Source organism: Gorilla gorilla, chromosome 11 (genome assembly GCF_029281585.2).
Source record: "Gorilla gorilla gorilla isolate KB3781 chromosome 11, NHGRI_mGorGor1-v2.1_pri, whole genome shotgun sequence".
Classification (NCBI taxonomy): Eukaryota; Metazoa; Chordata; class Mammalia; order Primates; family Hominidae; genus Gorilla; species Gorilla gorilla.
In genome coordinates, this window is record NC_073235.2 from 126,654,113 (window position 1) to 126,674,688 (window position 20,576).

Here is a 20,576-nt window from a genome sequence, read left to right on the forward strand (position 1 = left end):
TTCAGTGTCTTTCAGCAGTTGTTATAATGTATACCTAATCAATGTTTATCTGTTCAGTACATGTTAAATCTGTGGGACAGACCGAAAAAGAAGTCTACAGTGATTTATTGCTTTTGGACATGCTTCGTCTCCTTAAGCCTTGTCAAAAGATCTGGAGACACAGTTTCATCCCAGAGAGGAAAGAAGACTTGGTAATTTTGTTCAGTAGTTTTGCCAGGAGTTCTTTTAACCCATTCTCTGGATTTTACCCCAGTTTTACACTGCAGGCCAGCATAATAATCACATTGCAAAAATCTCAAACCACTTTTACAATGATTTATTTAAAAAGCAAAACAAAAGTGTGAAGTTTCAATATTATAGTCATAGTGGTCTAATATCTCTACTTTCCCTCTCATTACAAGTTTTTACTTATTTTTATAACCCTTTAAAATATTCCTTGTCCTGTAATAGGTATCCCTCTCTCAGATCCAAACATTGCTCAGTTTAGCAGAAACATCAAGGAACATGCGTAAAGTGGAAACACTGTGCTTGACATCTTCTCTGATATTTCCTGAACTTGTTTCTCAAAATTATCCTTAATGACAGGAAAGGGGATCTATACCTACAGGGGTTAAAGGGTCAGGCAGCTTTCACTTTTTGGAGGGGAATTTACTAAGTCATCATCATTCCTGACGACTTTGTGCATGTTATGGAATGTTGATCCTCCTTTCCATCTCTTCCGCATCTAGCAAAATCCACGCTTCCATCTAGACCCAGCACTCTGAGGCCATCCCCTAAGTCTCATGAATATAGAGCATTTTTTATTTTGCCATTTTCATCCAATTGATTTGACCCTATGTGTATTAATTATCTGTTGCTATGTAACAAATTACTTCAGAACTTAGTGGCTGAAAGCAACAAACGTTTATTATCTCATACATTTCCTGAGGGCCAGGAGTTTGGGAGCAGTTTAGCTGGGTGATTCTGGCTGAGGGTCTCTCATGAGGATGCAGTCAAAGCGCTGGCCAGTAGGCAGTCATCTGAAAGTCTGACTGGGAGTGGAGGATCCAATTCTAAGACAGGTCATTCATTCACATGGCTGTTAGCGGGAGGCCTCAGCTACTCATCACATAAGCCTTTCCACATAGTTTCTTAGGCAACATCATAACATAGCAGCTGACTTCCTGATAGGAGACTAATCCAAGAAATACAAGGTATCTGACCAAAATGGAAGCTATGATGTATTTTATTACCTAACCCCAGAATTGATAAAAACATCCATGGTCTATTGGTTACACAGACTAATCCCGGCACAATGTGAGAGGGGAATGTACAAGGGTGTAAGTACCAGGAGGTGGGGCTTGTTGAGAGCCATCTTGCTGGCTGCTAACACACCAAAAAAGTTTTGCTTCCATAATTATGAATTAAAGTATTTATAACAGAATTATACTAACATTGATGCATTTTTTTGAGAAAATGTTTTCCGGAATAAGCTCCATGAAACCAATTAAATTTCTTGATCAATTTTCTATACAGCACAAGTATCCTATTTCTAATTGTATTTTCATGTTTATATTGCTTAATGTATTTTCATGAATTTTTTTCCACATTTATTTCCTAAGATGTTATTTGTTGCTCAGGTTTACTAAGGCTTTTTGCTAATCAGTTTTACTATCATGAGTTTTCTGTTGCAGCTTTTAGATCTATCAAGTCAAATTTTCCATCAAGTCAAATTTTCCAAAGCTAGGTTGAACAGATGTAACTTTGGTGAAGACTGATTCTATATCGATATTTATCAGTAACTCCAATTTTGTATTTTGAACAGTTTTAACTATAGTAATTTTCATTCTATGGTAATTATTTCTGTCTGTAATTTTCCTTGTGAGTTGGATTAAAGGCCACTATTTGGTAGTTATTCCTTAGCTAATCTATGAAGTAGTGGTGAGTAATCCCAGGTGGTTCAGAATTGCTTGATTGTTCAGGAAGGTCCTATAGCAGAGCTTACTAACTTTGTTATCCATCTTTCTGTGCCCTGTATTCCAGCTGCCCTCACCATCATTGAAGGAATATATAAGCAATATCCCTGGCATCAAAACACAAAAGGTTGTGTTCCCCAAGGGTTAAAGTGAACCCTCAATCGCCTCACCTCCTCTTCCTAAGTGTGACTTTTCCCCACCCTTCCACCTGACCTTAACCCAATGAAAACTCGAAAGTTGTTGACATCTGTGAGCTTTGATCAAATTAGGGCTAACAGCAGGTTAAAGGAAAAATCAGGTTTTTGAGGGCTGAAAAACACATTGGACTTTTTCTTCCTTAAAGTTTTCTGAGCCTGGATCCTGGAACCAAGTGCTCCTCCTATTATGTGTTTATTGAATAAATTAACAAATGTATGAGCAAATTTTAAAAAACTGGTTAATTCCTGAGTTCCATGAAGGGCATTAGTAGAAGAAATCTTTTGAGGACCTACATTTTTTTAATCTGCAAATGATGCTCTCATTGTTGTATGACTGAGAAACTCTCAACACAGAGACACCTCATTTTAACTTAACATGATTGTGCTACAACTGGCTTAGATTATTTTTCCTAATAAATGAAATTCTACAGAAATGACAGTTCCCTGCATTTTCTCCTAATCCATTTATTGGATTGATGTTCCATGAATTTTCAATACTTTACATACATTGTAACAAGAAGGTCAATCGTAACCTCCTTTCACCCCTTCTTGGAGGATTTCCTTCAACCAGAAATCCATCAGTTTGTTTTTTGGTGTGTGCTCAGCCCCTCTTTTGCTCCCTCCCTCCCCAAAGGGAACCCTTTTATAAGCTGAGATGAACCATTTAGATTCTCCCTTTTGAAATGGTCAAGCTGAGAAACCCAAATTGAGTTCTATGATCCTGGCCCTGAAGATTCTCGGGCTAAGTCACAACATGCTTTGTGGTCTGTGTTTCACAGAGATGAATGTAGGTGAGCTGTGTCTGGGGAAGGGAGGAAGGTTCCAGGCCAATTACAGTAACCACGGAAAGAGGTGAGGAGAGCCACCAGGTACCGGCAGTGGAAATAAATGGAAAAAGCACTTGGTGGAAACTGCACCGAAGAGGGGGTTTGTCGAAACAAAAACAATCAAAGACATAGGAGTTCAATCTGGGTGACTGCTGGGGACACAGATGCCTTTAACAAAGAGATCACAGAAAGCATTGCCCCTTTGAGGGTCTAGATGTTCAGCAGGCAACTCAAAACTGGGAATTCAAACAAGCCTCCCTTTGTGACTTAATATGTTCTTTTAAAAATTGTACTGTATTAACAGTTTGGTAGGAAAGCAATAGAATTACATTGTTAAAGAGTGTTAAGATAAAGAAGGAAGAAACTGTAATTCCCCTATTACCGTTTTATGGTTTTTTCCAGTCATTTTCCGGATGTTTAAAAATATGTACTATTAGATTGCTTTTAAAGAAAAATTTTAATTTTGGATAAGCCAACATTTCTGAGTCTAGGGTTTCCAAAACTAAGGCTTTTGGAGGCGTGCTGGGTCAAAAATAGAAGCTCGGTAAATACTTGCTCAGTAGTGGCCGGACTGATGGTCTAGAACACTAAATATAAATTAAAAATGTTTTCTTTTTTTGAGGATTTAAATGTTTCCTTAACCTGAAAGCGAAACAGATTTTTGTTTGTTTTGCTGTAACGAGAGAGGAAGGAACAAGAGAGTGACAGGGTGAAGCAACTTCTCCCAGAAACTTTTGGGCGCAAACGCCCTCAAGTCCGGATCATTGGAAAGTAACTCGAAGACAGGAGAGAACCAGCGTAAGCGTAGCCTCAAGGCGGCCGCAATCACCCCGCCCCGGGGCTGTCTCCGCCCCTGCCCTCTCTCAGTCGCCCCGCCCCGGGGGCTGTCTCCGCCCCAGCCCTCTCTTCGCGTTCCGGGTTCCGGGTTCCGGGGGAAGTGTGTTACGGGGACACTGGCCCGACTACTTTCGTTCCGTCCTCCATCGTTTTCTCTCGCGCAATGGCGTCCGGGCTGGTAAGATTGCTGCAGCAGGGGCCTCGCTGCCTCCTGGCTCCATTCGCCCCCAAGCTGGTCCCTCCGGTTCGGGGAGTGAAGAAGGGATTCCGCGCCGCCTTCCGCTTCCAGAAGGAGTTAGAGCGGCAGCGCCTTCTGCGGTGCCCGCCGCCGCCCGTGCGCCGGTAGGAGCCACCTCGGGAAGAGGTCTCAGGGTGGCGGTCGCAGACACTGGGTCTTCTTCCCGCGGCGTCGTGTCTGCGGCTGATGCGCCCCTGGATTAAGCCTTAGGAAGTTTGCGATGGAGACACCCGTGAGCTGTGGGCGCGGGGCCTGAGGCAAAGAAAATGGATTTGTGCCGCGGGCGGTAGAGCTTCGGGCTGCTCCCGACGTTTTGAAACTACCATTTAGGATTTTGTCTACTGAAAATTGGGAGAAATGGGGCTAGCTGGAGGGTCTTCCTTATGTGGACTTGGATGTTGTAGCCCCCGTTTGTAATGCCTGAGAATTCCGATAAGCGGGAAGAAAGCAGTCCACAGCATCGTAAATTAAGGAGAAAAAAAATTAATCTACAACCTGAATTCTGCTGTCTACAGTAAAAGGAAAAAAAGTTAGCTTTAGATTTTTGCCCTAATTAATGTTGTTCTGGTAACAGGTTTGGCAGAGAGAGACACAGGTTTTTATAGCTTCAAACCAGATCATACTTTACATAATTTAAATTCCTTCATCTTGCTTTTTCTTTTTAATAATGTGTCTTTGACATGTTGTCATGGCATTACAAAGATATGTACCTCACTCTTTTTTATGGCTCTGTATATGGGCCTATGAGCTCCATATTATTGCCATTAAAACCTATGTAACAGCACGTAAAGGGGACGCATATGTAGTATGAAATTTTGAAAGCTATTAGTACTTTAACATTGCCCTCCAAAAAATGTTGATCCACTTTGTACTCCTACCAGTAGGAACGGTCTTCTAACAGAGAAGATTATGGCAAAAAATAAAATCTGTTCTTAATTCCCATTCCCTTGTTTATTATAAGATTAAGTATTTTAGGCTCTCAAAGTTGGAAGAAACTTTATGGGTTGGACAGATTATATAGGTGTATATGTTATATGTATATCTTACGACTTTCAACCCAGGTTTTCATACTTTGCTTCCCTTTGTTTCTTAAAGGGGTTTTATATTGTGTTACGTATAAGTAATCCAGAGATGACTTAAAGTATACAGGAGGATGTGCATAGGTTATATGCAAATACAGGTATACCTCATACATATTGTAGGGTTGGTTCTAGACCACGACAATAAAACGAGTCACATGACTTTTTTAGTTTCCCAGTGTATACCTAAGTTATGTTTATACTATTCTGTAGTCTATTAAGTGTACAGTAGTATTGTCTAGAAAGCAATATATGTACCTTAATTTAAAATACTTTATTGCTAAAAAATGGTAACACAGAGACACAAAGTGAGCACATGCAGAATTGCTACAAACCTTCAGTTTGTAAAAATAAAATGCAATAAATCTGTGAAGCACAATAGACCGAAGTACAGTGAAACGAAGTGTGCCTGTACTACACCATTTATATGAGACTTGAGCATCCATGAATTTCAGTATCCAGGAGAGTCCTTGGAACCAATCCCCTACAGATATTGAGGGATGACTGCAAATATAACATACTAGTGTTTATGGCTTGAATCTGTGAAATTAACATTTATGCTTCATACTTAGGTATAAAACATAGTATCATGGTTAGAGCAGAAATAAGGAACCTAAAAGTTAGGCTATGGCTTGGTCTTTTATATTGAAGAACCAATTTCATGTGACAATTGGATCAAAGGGAAAATTAATCCAGTCATATATGTAGAATATAGCAAAGGACTGCCAGTATTTATCTGACTTCAGTCTTAACATTTAAAATATCAACCTGGCATTAAAAAGAAATATAACCTTCTTTCATTTCCTTTATATAATTAATAACATTACAACACAGTGAACAATTTTTATATCACAGTAACAGGTTGTTCTCTTTACCATCTCTTACTGTCTTTACATTTTCAGTTCAGAGAAGCCGAACTGGGATTACCATGCAGAAATACAAGCTTTTGGACATCGGTTACAGGAAAACTTTTCCTTAGATCTTCTCAAAACTGCATTTGTTAATAGCTGCTATATTAAAAGTGAGGAGGCCAAACGCCAACAACTTGGGATAGAGAAAGAAGCTGTTCTTCTGAATCTTAAAAGTAATCAAGAACTATCCGAACAAGGGACATCTTTTTCACAGACTTGCCTTACACAGTTTCTTGAAGACGAGTACCCAGACATGCCCACTGAAGGCATAAAAAATCTTGTTGACTTTCTCACTGGTGAGGAAGTCGTGTGTCACGTGGCGAGAAACTTGGCTGTGGAGCAGTTAACACTGAGTGAGGAATTCCCAGTGCCCCCAACTGTGTTACAGCAGACTTTCTTTGCAGTTATTGGAGCCCTGTTACAGAGCAGTGGACCTGAGAGGACTGCACTTTTCGTCAGGGTACGTAACTATTGGACATGCTTGAGATAGACAGAAGGGAAAATATTCTTTTGTAATTCACTTCTTTGATATATCACCTTGGAAGTGAATTTTTCTCCCAAGAAAAACTGAGAAAGACCTAAAGGTTTTTTACGGAAGGGCTGTAATTATTCCAGTTGTCTCTTATTATGGATATCATCAGAAGTGAATATTAAATTGTGGGTTGTGATTTCTGAAGGACCACAAGCCATATCATCTTTAAGTTTACATCCTTAGGGCCAAGGATACTGCCTGCATGAGAGATACTCAGTAGATGTTTGGTGAATGAGTGAAGTCAAAGGACACTATGCAGAGGCCTGTGCTTCAGTACTAGCTGCTGTCTGCTCTTCCAAGTGATGAAATCTTGGATTTCAAGTCCCTCTAATGTATAACTCTTTGTTAGCTAGTGGCTTAGCTAATTCAGATTCTTATGTAATTGGTACAACTTGACTCCCACTGTCCTTTTATAATTTATTAACTGGGAGAAGTTTTATCCTCTGCCATTGGATGAAAACATGAGGTTTTGTTCACTTTTTGATAATAGAGAGTCCACACAATCACTTTAAGTCATAAAAACAGTCTTGATTCAGGCACCTATCTGACTGACATTCAGTCTTTAAACCAGCATCACATGCTGTTGGAATCTGTTCATTTAGTTTTGATACCAAGTTTGATAATTTTGTTAGAGAATATCTGTATTTACTGACACTTCAGGCTTTGTTCATAGGTAAGACCTATCTTTCTCCCCCCAGTTAGTTTTTTCTATAGAAATTCTGACAAAGTCCTTTTTGATTTCCAAACTATAACCTCTGTGGAGTAAGTTTTAAAACTCTAAATAATTTTTGGTCACCATTTTGAAATTCTACAAGGTAGTCATGAAACTATGTTGGAAATATTTACCATATTGTAATGCGTCATAACAGTTCCAAGTAAAGATCTTACGAAACATAGATAATTCAAATATCTGTGTCTGAGTTGAGCTTTGATGTCTCTTATAGTAGAATTGACAGGTTTGGATTGTCCTGTTTCATTTGTTCATCCACTTAATGTTGAGTGCCTTACTATGGGCCAGGCACTCTGCTGAGCTCTGAAGCCGCTATCTAAATAGGATTTGATCCTACTCACAGCTCATTATTCAGATGGAATGCAATGTGAAAGTGCTTTCCTAGAGGTGTTAAGGTGCAGAGTGAACTTAGAGGAGGCAACAGCCAACTTTAGTAAGGCTAGAAAAGGTTTTACAGAATTGATTTGTGCCCCTTAAAAGGATGTTTTGGGAAGACAGTGTCAAGGATGAGCTTGTGCTTGGGAACTACAGTTAATTTTTTTGTGGCTGGATCATATTGCATTTGGCAAAGTGATCAGAGATAAGTCTGGACCTTTAAGAGCCAGTGTACAGAAGAGCTAACAGTATTACTAAGAAAGTGGTTTGGGCATCAGTATCAGCATCACTGGAGAACTTGATAGAAATGCAAATTCTCAGGCACCCCCTCAGAGTACATAATCTCTGGGAGTAGGGCCTAGGAATCTGTATTTTAACTAGCTCTCCAGGTGATATATCTGCATCTGGAAATTAGAACAGCACTCTTAGCCATGCTACAGAGTATGTATTTTGATGGTCTTGTGTAGCGACAGCTGGAGTTGTTCTAAGTGGGAGGTTTTTAATGATCAAATGTGCATTTTAGAAACATCATTTCTTCATACTGCTTCCCTATTCTGGGGAGATGAGATTGGAGTATTCAACTCAAACCCTACTAGAAAGTTCTAATAAATTATTAAGACCAGGAGCAAATAGCAAAAAATAGAAGGAGGCAATAGAAGGTAATCACTTAAGAAAAATTGAGCTTTCTTTCTATATTCCTACTAATTTCTTAGATGATGGGAAAGAGTTGTGTTTCCTAACCCTACACTTGGTTATTCTATATGACAGATAGCAGTTCAGTGATTTTTATATATGTGTATATACATACATATCCCATAAGGCATATCTACCTCTGTACATTAAAACATTTCAAAATCCCCTACTGAGAGTGGATTTGTAAGTTTTTTTTTTCGAGGCAGCATCTCTGTTGTCCATGCTGGAGTGCAGTGGCACAATCACAGCTCACTGCAGCCTTGACTTCCTGTGCTCAAGCCATCCTCCTATATCAGCCTCCCTAGTAGCTGGGACCACAGGCATGTGTCACTATGCCCAGCTAAATTTTTTTTGTAGAGCCATGGTCTCATTATGGTGTTCAAGCTGGTCTTGAACTCCTGATTTCAAGTGATCCTCCCACCTCAGCCTCCCAAAGTGCTGGGATTATAGGTATCAGCCACCACGCCCGGCCTCATATTTTTTATTAATGAAGCTGAAAGTGTTCTGGTGCTTGGAGGAGTGTTGTAATGAATTGACTTCATTTCATGAACTAAGTGATCTTTTTAAATTTCTTCCCTCTGCCTCCATCCATCCATCCATCCATCCATCCATCCTGTTATCATATTACTAATGTTTGTTAATACAAGTTAATTGGAATATGTAAATTGCTGTGAAAATTAATGTTTGCTTCCATAGTTTCTATACAAGATAATACTTTTTACTGGCAAAATCAATTCTGCTTTGAATGTTCATAATTTCTCAGTTATCTTCATCATATAAATAATTACTAGTATGTTACAGTTTTAAAAGTTTATGTGAAATTATTAAATGATTTTTAAAATTATTTTTTATTATTTTTTGAGACAGAGTCTTGCCGTGTTGCCCAGGCTGGAGTGTAGTGGTAGCATGATCGTGGCTCACTGCAATCTCCACCTCCCAGGTTCAAGCAATTCTTGTGCCTTAGTCTCCCTTGTAGCTGGGTTTACAGGCGTGCAGCATCACGCCTGGCTAATTTTTGTATTTTTAGTAGTGATAGGGTTTCACCATGTTGGCCGGGCTAGTCTCGAACTCCTGGCCTCAAGTGATCTGCCTGCCTTGGCCTCCCAAAGTGCCGGGATTACAGGTGTGAGCCACCTCACCTGGCTGAGTTTTTAAAAACATTATTAATGGAGGAAGTATTGTTATTTAGAGGCCCTGAGTGCCATTTTATATGAGTTTCTATGAGAAGTTACTACTTTTTATTCGTTAATTCTTTAAATATTTTTTTCTTACTAGTAGGAATATAATTCTAAATTATAAGATAGGGCAGGGTACAGTGACTAATGCCTGTAATTCCAATACTTTGAGAAGCCAAGGCAGGAGGATCCTTTGAGGCCAGGAGTCGAGACTAGGCTGGGCAACTTATGGAGACCTCATCTCTATAAAAAATTTAAAAGCTAGCCAAGTGTGGTGGTGTGCACCTGTAGTCTCAGCTGCTGAAGAGGCTGAGCTGGGAGGATTGCTTGAGCCCACCCAGGAGGTCGAGGTTTCAGTCTACTTGTGATCACGCCTCTGCACCTCTAGCCTAGGCAATAGAGTGAAGCCCTGTCTCAAAAAAGAAAAAAAAAAAATTATAGGATTCTACCTACTGTGGAATTTTGGTAGATCATACTGCTTGAAATAGGTTTCTTGGGCTTGCAAATTTTTTTAATCCAACTATGATTTTTGTAATAAAATTTGTGTAAAAACTATGGGAATGAAAAAGAATAGTACATTTTTGTCTTTCGTTTCCCATTAAGTTTTAAATTTCTGTTAAAAATGTACTCTGGCTTCTCTAATTTAAAAAGTGTAAAAAATGTATTTTGAATTGTGGTCCTAATGTTCTTTCTACTAATTAAAATGTATAAATTATATTTTTATATGCAGGACTTCTTAATTACTGAAATGACTGGAAAAGAGCTCTTTGAGATGTGGAAGATAATAAATCCCATGGGGCTATTGGTAGAAGAACTGAAGAAAAGGAATATTTCAGCTCCTGAATCAAGACTTACTAGGCAGTCTGGTGGCACCACAGCTTTGCCTTTGTATTTTGTTGGCTTATACTGGTTAGTGAAATTTTAATCTTAACTTTATAACTTTGAGGAAATCCTAAAAACAGACTCCTCACATTCCATAAGGAATGTTAACATAACCTCTTCAGATTCCTTAACGTAACTTCTAATTGCATGAAAAGATTTTTTAAAAATCTCTTCCCCATGGTTATTATTTACTACTTCCCTTCCTGCTAGTTATGCTTAGGAAGAATCTGAGTTTTGCTAATAGTAGCTTTTGTCAGCCAACTATTTGCTATAGACTTTCAGTGTGTTATCTTAAATTTTTCTGTGTAGAAGTACAAATGTTGACTTGTTCGTGTTACAGATTCAACCTTAATCCATTCTTGTCAGTAGCTTCAACTGACCCTAGAACTGGAAAAGGAAGGGCCTTAGTTATCCATCAAAATGTGTAAATCAACCCATGTTGAGAGCTTTTTAGTTTTGTTAGTAAAAAGTTGACCTGCCCCAAATTAATCTCAGTTGTTAAGATTGAAGTGTTAAATGTAAATATTGAATATTTAAGATAGCTAGATTAAAATTTAGGTAAATATTTTTCTAATCCTTGTATCACGAAAGACTTTATAAGTATAAAAGAAATAGAAGTTATCACATGGGGAAAATGGATAGTGTTGTAAAAAGTTTTATTTATTGAAATGCAAAAACAGTGAGATACTCTTTGTTACTTACCTGATTGGCAAACCTTTTAAACATATCTTTTATCATCAGTTTATACACTGCTGGTAGGAAAAAAATGTACCATATTTCTGTGAATAATTTTGACAAAATGCCAAGCATCTTAAAATTTTTTATGTTCTTTGATTTTGGTATTTCAACTTTGGGTTGTTTGCCTTAGATTTGCAGGCAAATTTTGTGAACAAAGACGTTTGTTGTTTACCTCTTTATGCTCCATACTTTGAACAGTTGCTGGGACATGGTGGTCAGTAAATAGTTGTTGAACTAAAAAACAATTAGAAATAAATTTGATATTCCACAAGAGGGAAATGATACGTGTACATGATGGAATATAGTACAGCTATTACAGGCAACATTTTAAAAGAATTTTTAATGAGATTGGGACATTTTGGAGAATGATCTTTTATCTAAAAAAAAAAAATGTAAGAAGTAATTTGCCATATCACTACAGTGATTACTATTGGGTAGTAGTGTTTTTGTAGATTTTACATAATGACTTTTTAAAACGTGATCAGTGATAAAACCAGCAACATTAGACTAAAAACAAAATTCTGTGCTTGTTATTCACTTTAAGATGACTTTTTCTGATTCTCAAACTTTGTGCAAATTTGTATGTGTTTATTATTATAAAGTTTAACTTATAGAACCTTTGTTTCATTTCCAATTATTGTCATAACAGATGTTTTTTAGCAAATTTATTTCATATTGTTGTTGTTTTATTTGTGTAGCTTCACTAGTTTTTCTTTAATTTTGTTTTGGTCTTCACTTTCAAATCAGCTTATATTGAATCTGACTTAGTAAATGCAGTTGCCGATTGAATCTGATTTAGTAAATGCAGTTGCTATGCATGAAACTTTCAGGAGATGCTTCTTTTAATTGCACAGATGAAATTTTAGGTCAGAAAATTTCCAGGAAGTAGTTAAATATATTTCAGAAGTAGCAAAACAAATAGGATTATAGTTATTTGATGTGCACATTCTATATTCTTTGCTCCCTTGAAGGAACATTTTACATTTTTAAAGAAGATAAATGGTTATGATACAGAAATACCAGTAAAGCAGAGGAATACCTACATTAGATTTATCGATAGAATACTCATAGCCAACATTGAGTGTTACCTCACTTGGGAATAAATTAGAGTGGATTAGAAATATATAAAATGATTTAAAAATCTGAGCCTGTTTTGAAGCTCTTTTTTTTTTCCTTTTTATTTAATTACTATTTATCTTTTTTCTTTTTTCTTTTTTTTTTCAGAGGTCTCACTATGTTGCCTAGTCTGATCCCTAACTCCTGGGCTCAAGCAGTCCTCCTGCTTTGGTCTCCCAAAGTGTTGGTGTTAAAGCTGTGAGCCACTGGGAGGCCAAGGCGGGCGGATCATGAGGTCAGGAGATCGAGACCATCCTGGCTACGGTGAAACCCCCATCCCTACTAAAAATACAGAAAACTAGCTGGGCATGTTGGCAGGTGCGTTGGCGGGCACCTGTAGTCCCATCTACTCGGGAGGCTGAGGCAGGAGAATGGCGTGAACCCAGGAGGCAGAGCCTGCCGTGAGCCAAGATCCCGCCACTGCATTCCAGCCTGGGTGACAGAGTGAGACTCGGTCTCAAAAAAAAAAAAAAAAAAAGTGTGAGCCATCATGCCCAGCCTAAAGTTCTTAATTTGAAATATAGGGCTGGTTTCTGGTTTCTTATTTGTGTTAAAGTTTAAATGACAGACTCAAAAGGCATAATTTTTTCAACAGAATCTTTTCCCAAATTATATCACACATTAAAAATAAAAATAGTCATAATTCCTGATAATATTTTTACTAGTTTCAGGTTTTTGCAAGGAGATATTTATTTACATATTCTTCCAATTCTCTCATCAACAATTGAAAACGTAGATACGACTTGCTTTTTTGACTTGACAGAGTTGTATATATTTCTAAGGAAACGTAAGTGTATCTTTGTCTAATTACCATATGTAATGAACTTGCAACAAATCTAGTTAAAATCCAAAAGATGATCTATCAGAGCTATTGTGTTACTTCTAATGGGTGTTATTGAAATAGATGTAGAAGGCATAATTGCTTTATAACTGCTTTGTGTACTGTCTTACAATATTCCATGTAATTTAAGACTACTATTTGTTCTGTTTCTAGTGATAAAAAGTTGATTGCAGAAGGACCTGGGGAAACAGTATTGGTTGCAGAAGAAGAGGCTGCTCGAGTGGCCCTTAGAAAACTTTATGGATTCACAGAAAATAGACGGCCGTGGAACTATTCCAAGCCCAAAGAAACCTTGAGAGCAGAAAAGAGCATCACTGCCAGCTAGCCACCGTGGATGCAGCAGCCTGAAACTTGAGAGCGAAAGTGAGATAAATGTCAAAGGTGTTTCAAGCCAGACATTTTCACAATTGTGAAGAAACAGATGTTGTTTTGTTTGTTTCTGTTTTTTACTGTGTTCCCAAAATTAAATAAATGTTAACCAAGTCACAGTGTTTTTGGTTTTGTTTTTCTGAAATCTTGGTTTGATCAAATCTTTTTTTTTTTCTCTTGAGATGGAGTCTTACTCTGCCGCCCAGGCTGGACTGCAGTGGTGCGATCTTGGCTCACTGCAACCTCCACCTCACAGGTTCAAGCGATTCTCATGGCTCAGCCTCCCTAGTAGCTGGGATTACAGGCACACGCCACCATACCCGGCTAATTTTTGTATTTTTGGTAGAGATGGGGTTTCACCAAGTTGGCTAGGCTGGTCTTTAACTCCTGACCTCAGGTGATCCACCCGCCTTGGCCTCCCAAAGTGCTGGGATTACAGGTGTGAGCCACTGTACCCGACCAGATCAAATCTTTTTTTGACATTTTTGCAAAAAAATTTTCCTAATGTTCTTGATTTAATTGTATAGAATTTGTATAATTAGGTGTATTTTATTTGCCTCTAGCTTTGAGGTATCATAATTTTTGTATCTTATGTGAATTTTTTGCTGTAATACCAATAAAGTTTTTTTTCTCCACATGTTAACATTGCATTTTAATTTGATATACCCAGTAGTGGCAGGAGGTTGATGAACTTTGCTTCTGTAATACAATTTTAACTAAAATAGTAATGTTAAAACTCTTTGGGAAATGCATAGTACAGATTATAAGTAGGCAGCTATTTACATGATCCCTAAATTCTAAGTTTAAAATTATGTATACTTCTAGTATGTTTCTTATTCAATTTCCATTATAAATAGCAGGAAAAGGCAAATTTATGCTTTTCAGAAATTGCCTTTTCTAAGAAGTTGAAACTCAAAAACAGCTTAAAATGTTAATGGTGAAGGGAAAATTAAGCCGGTATTAGTTCAATTTAGTATTCTAGTCATAATAATAGTATGTACCAAGCAGTGTTGTAAGTATTGGAACACATTTAATTCAGTAGAGAGGTTTTGGTTTTCTAATCCTTTGTGGTCAGTTCAATAATCCCCTAACTGCAAATTCCTTTTGATTTATCATTTTTTAAAAACTTTGGCAACAGTAATTTTTAGTTTGAGTCTTCCAGTAGTCACTCCCAGGGGTTAACAAGAATAGCAGGACCTACGAGTTGAGAATAGAAAAGAGGTAAAATGTTAAAACCAACAGTACTTTTGCCATGAATTTATTTATTCATTTATTAGACAGAGTCTCGCTCTGTTGCCCAAGCTGGAGTGCAGTGGCGCGATCTCAGCTCACTGCAACTTTCGCCTCCTGAGTTGAAGCGATTCCCCTGCCTCAGCCTCCCGAGTAGCTGGGACTATAGGTGCGTGCTACCACGCCCAGCTAATTTTTTTTGTATTTTAGTAGAGACGGGGTTTCACCATGTTGGCCAGGGTGGTCTCAATCTCCTGACCTCGTGATCCATCCACTTCGGCCTCCCAAAGTGCTGGGATTACAGGCGTGAGCCACTGTGCCCGGCCTGACATTTTTTTATAAAGAAAGATGAAGGAACTTTGAAACGCCTTTCCTGAGACTGGCTAGGAAAGTGGAACTTGAGTTATTTTACAGGGTTTATAGCTCCCAAAGGTAAAGCAGAGATTTTTTGGAGGGGAAAATTTGAAAAGTAACTAGTTGACTGAATTGGCAGGTGAAAAGTGAGTTAAAGTTGACCCTCGAACAACGTGGGTTCGAATTGTGCAGATCAGTATATATATGCAGATTTTCTTCTGCTTCTGCCAATGTGAGACAGCAAGACCATCCCCCTTTTCCTTCTCCTCCTCTTTAGCCTACTCAGCGTGAAGACAAGGATGAAGACCTTTTTGATCATCCATGTCCACTTAATGAATAGTAAATATATTTTCTTTGATTTCTTTAATATTTTTAGCTTTGTTGTAAGAATAGGGTTTATAATATATATAATAAAATATGTTAATTGTTTATTAATATATTATCAGTAAGGCTTCCAGTCAGCCATAGGTTATTAGGAGTTAAGTTTTTGGGAAGTTTAAAGTTATATACAGATTTACTGCTACATGAGGGGTCAACATCCCTAATCCCTGCATTGTTCAAGGGTCAACTATATTTTACGTTTTTTTCAGAGTTAACTTCAACTCCTAGTAATGGAACACAAGGATAGAGGACCAAAACCAGTGGTAAAATGCCATTTATATGTGTTACTCACAAGTAAACATGATTTGATAAGCATCTCATTGGCACTGTAGGAGAAAAGAGATTATATGACGAACTTTTCTGGAAAGCAAAAGACATGTCTTCTGACCACTTATCCAGCATCTGTGAGATGGCAGAATCTAGCTGTGGTATGATTCTAATTTTTTTTAAGGTAAACATTAAGAAAGTCTAGGGAATTCATTTGCAAACCCAGTAATCCTTTTCTTCCCCACCCCCCCACCCCCCCCCCCACCGCCCCGCTAAATAGTGCTGATTGTGCATTCCCAAATTTCTCCTGCTCAGGGGAGTTTGCAGGACCTTACCCTACAAGCTTAGAGGGGAACTATCCTTTTAGGTTTTCAAACTTTTAAACCTTGAATGCTTCCAAATTTACATGTGGGACAAGTCTGGCTCTAGTTCATAAAACTGCTTTGCAAGTAGAGATCCATATGCCTTATGTAGAATGTAATTTCAACATATTTCTAAGTAAAGCCTTCTTTGAACTTAAATTGTTGTACTTTTTAAAAGCACCCTCTAAAATAGGGTAGAAATGTAGAAAATTTAGAAAAATTGACATACGTTTTCAATTGCATATCAAATATAGCTTGAAATTTGGAACCAGTCTCTGAGTAGCTATTTGTCCTATGAGCCTAACTGCATAAGTATGATATGTGGGTAGAAGGAACATGTGGGTACAAGAATGTCATCAAATGGTGCATGTGACCAAGAGCATTCAGTGACCATGTGAAGGACTAGCTCTTTGACTAATGCCTCGTCCATGTTGAGAAGACAGTCATAAGACTGGAAGGAAGCACTGACATTTGAATTTAGGTTCACACCAGAGAAAGACATTAGTCATTTACTTTGAAATTCTGACTTTTTCCACCTTTTCCCACTCTCCAGTTCCCTGTGCCCAAATTATAATTGTACCAAAAATATCCTCTAGCCAAAAATGTAACATTAATGTCTACAGACTTAATTACATAACCCCTATTCTTTTAAATTCATACTCTTTATTATATGCATATGTATAATGAGGAATATTTTTCTTAAAGTGTTGTGTGTGGTCACAAGAAAGTAAACTGGAAACTAACACTAACCTCCAAGTAAGAATGGAACAAATTGGAGCTTTTTGTGTTCAGAGCTGTACTGATTTTGGCCACAAGATGGTGGTGTAATCCTATTGCACAATTTAGTATGTGAATTGGACATTATGGGGAACCTATTTTCTACCGATACAGGAAAGATTATGTCTATTTGGCACAGGATTACCATGAAATATGACTTTTCAAGGCCCCTTTCGGCTCTAATATTCCGTGAATACTTCTTCAGGAGCCAGCTCACCTTGTTCTTCCCTCGCCTTTGGATGTTACAAGAATTTGATGTATGAACAATTCACCTGAGATGTGAAGGTATGGATTTTTGAGCTTTCTATTCACCGGAAAGAAGGAAGAGTGCAGGGCTGCCATAGATAAAACTTTTAGAAGACTTTTTGCAGGCCTCTTCTTGGTATTTCTTTCTTCCTACTTCCTTTTGTTGATAGGAGAAGATGCACTGCGAAGGCAAGGGAATCCTGTGTCCATCGGGACGGTTCCTGAAGCCAGACGTAGACAGTCTTCCCATCAGGGTGGCCAGCTCACAGCAGCCCTCAGCAGAGGGGTATGCACTGAGGATGCTCAGCTGCCGGCATGCTGCCCACGTTCTTCATCCTAAGCCCACTTTGTTTTTCTTCCCCTCCGTTCATCCCTGTTCCATTTTCCCCAGCCTTAGTTTGCAAAGTCCCTCAACTATTGTCCTCTGGGACCTAGAGTCTCTTAACTTTGGTTGAGTATCAGAGCACTTACTTGAAAGCCATGGTTCTCTCTGTATAATACCAAGAATGATTGCTAGATCTAATCCCATCATGCAAACTAATAACAATTTTTCCTGGAACTTATGCAATCAAAAATCACAATCACACATGCTCCTGAAAAAAGAAAGCTGTTTTGGCATTGGTGGTCTTTGTGCTTTCCATGACTACTTATTTGTTGTTCATTTATCTGCCTGCCTATTAGTGTTTACTAACTACAGACGACTAATGGTTTAAGAAAACTTTCTGGGAGAAAAACAATTGGGAAAATTAAAAACATTAACTTATTCCTTCTTCAATTGAGGAAGAACGACATTATTTGATTATTCAGAGGAGTTCAAGGAGTATCTTTTCACCTGAGGTGTTGTGTATTAAAATTGCAAATGAAGGCCTGGCACGGAGACTTATGCTTATAATCTCAGCACTTTGGGAGGCCAAGGTAAGAGGATTGCTTGAGCTCAGGAGTGAGACCAGCTATGATGCATAGCAAGACCCTGTCCCTATTTTATTTTTCAAATTTCAAATGAACTCAGTTTGTTCTATTCTGATCCTCTTTTTTGCAGAAGACATGAGTAAAGAGGTCATTGACAGAGAATGATATTTCCGAGAGGGGAAGAGTTTGACTTTCTGACAATGTTTCCTGTACATAAACTATTGATGTCAGCATCTTCACATGAAGACGTATCAGTAAGGGCCAGGAGACATTTAGCAATAGACTTACACAGTTAATAAGACAAATCTAGTAAAAAAAAAAAAAAAAATCAGCTGAGCGTCATCAGATGAACTGACTTGACAGTGATGTTCATGAGGTTCCTGGCAGTCCGCCACCAGGACTCAATTCTTGGTCCTGGGATTTTTTTATTGTTTTTTGTCTAGGAAGGATAGGCATGGAGGCCTACCATTCTTCACTTTACCTTTGGCAAGAGATTATAAACTTCAGATGAAGGGGGTATAGCACTAAGAAATTTAAAATTTCATTTTCATTTTGCCACCTAATAATTTTTTTTTTTAAGAGATAGGGTCTCAGTAGGTTGCCCAGGCTGGTCTCAAACCCTTGGGCCTCCCAAAGTATTGGGATTATTAGGAGTGAGCCACTGCACCAGGCCCCTAATAATAATGTTATCTGCAAACACTGACAATGTACTTGGTGTGATGAAGAACGGTGATTTCTTATCTTGCAAATTTCTCATTTAAATCACACCATCTCTATTTTTATCTTCAAGATTCAAGAGAGGGTCAAGGTGGGATCATAAACTTAGATGAAGGAGGTATGGCACCAAGAAATCAAAAATTTCACTTCCATTTTGCTACCTAATAATAATTTTATCTGAAAACACTAACAATGCATTCGGTGTGATGAGGAACAGCTATTTCTCATTTTGCAAATTTCTCATTTAAATCACAACATCTCTATCTCTTTTTCTTCAAGATTTAAGAGATGGTCGAAGGCACAGTTTGGGAATCCCCAGAGAAATGGAGCTTTAAAGCCCGTAGTGTCTTCCACTCTTTGGCCTCCCAAAGCCGACTCTCAGTAGGCAAATGACAGTGTCTTTCAACATTCACAGGAGGTCAAGGACATAGAAGTCACCTCCCTGCTTACCGAGCTCTCACCTCTCTCCCAGCTGTCACCACTGACCACTCTTAGGAAGTGGGCAATTGCTACTCTGCTGGCCCAGGGGAAACGCCTGCATCCCTGCTCTTTCGTACCCGCCCTGCATGTGAATCTCATGTATTATTCAGTTTTTCATTTTCAGAAAACAGCACTCCCAGTACAAAGGCCACTCCCTTGGGCCTCTTTGTAAACTTCTGTTATGATTGGGATTTTCTTTTGCTTCAAAATTTCCTGTCACCTCTCCTTTTTAGGACAGAGTGAAAGGCCAGTTAAGTCAGAGCTTTCAGTGTATTTGGGTCGGTACCTACTCTCTTCCTCCACAGTGTCCAAGGCAGAATCGGAAGTACCCATCTCATGACCTGTCAAAAGAGTGACTACACTGATGGTTTGTCTCAGTTTTAACAAAGGTCTATCATTTTGTTACTTTAGGAAAACTGCAGCCTCTCTCTTGTTCAAACTCAGTGTGACATCTAATCTATAAGATACATTATTTGCTCAAACATGTCCATATACTGAGGCTGGAGGACTGCCTGAGGCCAGGAATTTGAGAGTAGCCTGGGTAACACAGCAAAGACCCCCATCTCTACAAAAATTTTTTTTTAAAAAAATTAGCCAGGTGTGGTGGTGCGTGCCTGTAAGTCCTAGCTATTTGGGAGGCTGAGGCAGAAGGGCTGCTTGAGCCCAGGAGTTCAAGGCTGCAGTGAGCCATGATCACACCACTGCATTACAGCCTGGGCAACTGAGAGACCTTGGAGTGATGGTATGATTTAAATGAGAAATTTGCAAAATGAGAAATCACCATTCTGCATCACACCAAATACATTGTTAATGTTTGCAGATAACATTATTATTAGAGGCCTGGTGCAGTGGCTCACTCCTATAATCCCTATATTTTGGGAGGTCCAAGGGTTTGAGACCAGCCTGGGCAACATAGGCAACATACTGAGACATCTCTAAAAAAACAAAATAAATTATTAGGTGTCAAAATGGAAATGGAATTTTAAATTTCTCAAAAAAAGTTTTAGGAAAAAAAAAAAAAACATGTCTACACAGCAAAAATGATCTATCACAGGCCTGTAATTTTTGTGGCAGTCTCTAAGTCTAAATTTATTTCAATTTCCCTCAGGGAAAGGAGGTTCCATAAATTTGATCATTTTGAAGTAAGACAAGGCCTACAGATCATTGACTTAAAGATATCAAAATGTAGTCCCGGCGCGGTAGCTCAAGCCTGTCATCCCAGCACTTTGGGAGGCCGAGGCAGGGGATCACCTGAGGTCAGGAGTTCGAGACCAATCTGGCCAACATGGTGAAACCCTGTCTCTATTAAAAATACAAAAATTAGCCAGGCGCAGTGATGCGTGCCTGTACTCCCAGCT

General features: G+C 38.5%; 1 protein-coding gene across 1 annotated transcript; it reads left to right on the forward strand.

The window, feature by feature from the left end:
- The first annotated feature begins 304 nt into the window (after positions 1 to 304).
- On the forward strand, positions 305 to 14,138 carry MRPL44 (mitochondrial ribosomal protein L44). The gene is made up of 4 exons (XM_004033287.4): positions 305 to 4,158; positions 6,036 to 6,504; positions 10,280 to 10,458; positions 13,280 to 14,138. The coding sequence occupies exons 1-4, from the start codon at positions 3,980 to 3,982 to the stop codon at positions 13,449 to 13,451; spliced, it is 999 nt and encodes a 332-aa protein (XP_004033335.2). The 5' UTR covers positions 305 to 3,979; the 3' UTR covers positions 13,452 to 14,138.
- Positions 14,139 to 20,576: the final 6,438 nt, after the last annotated feature.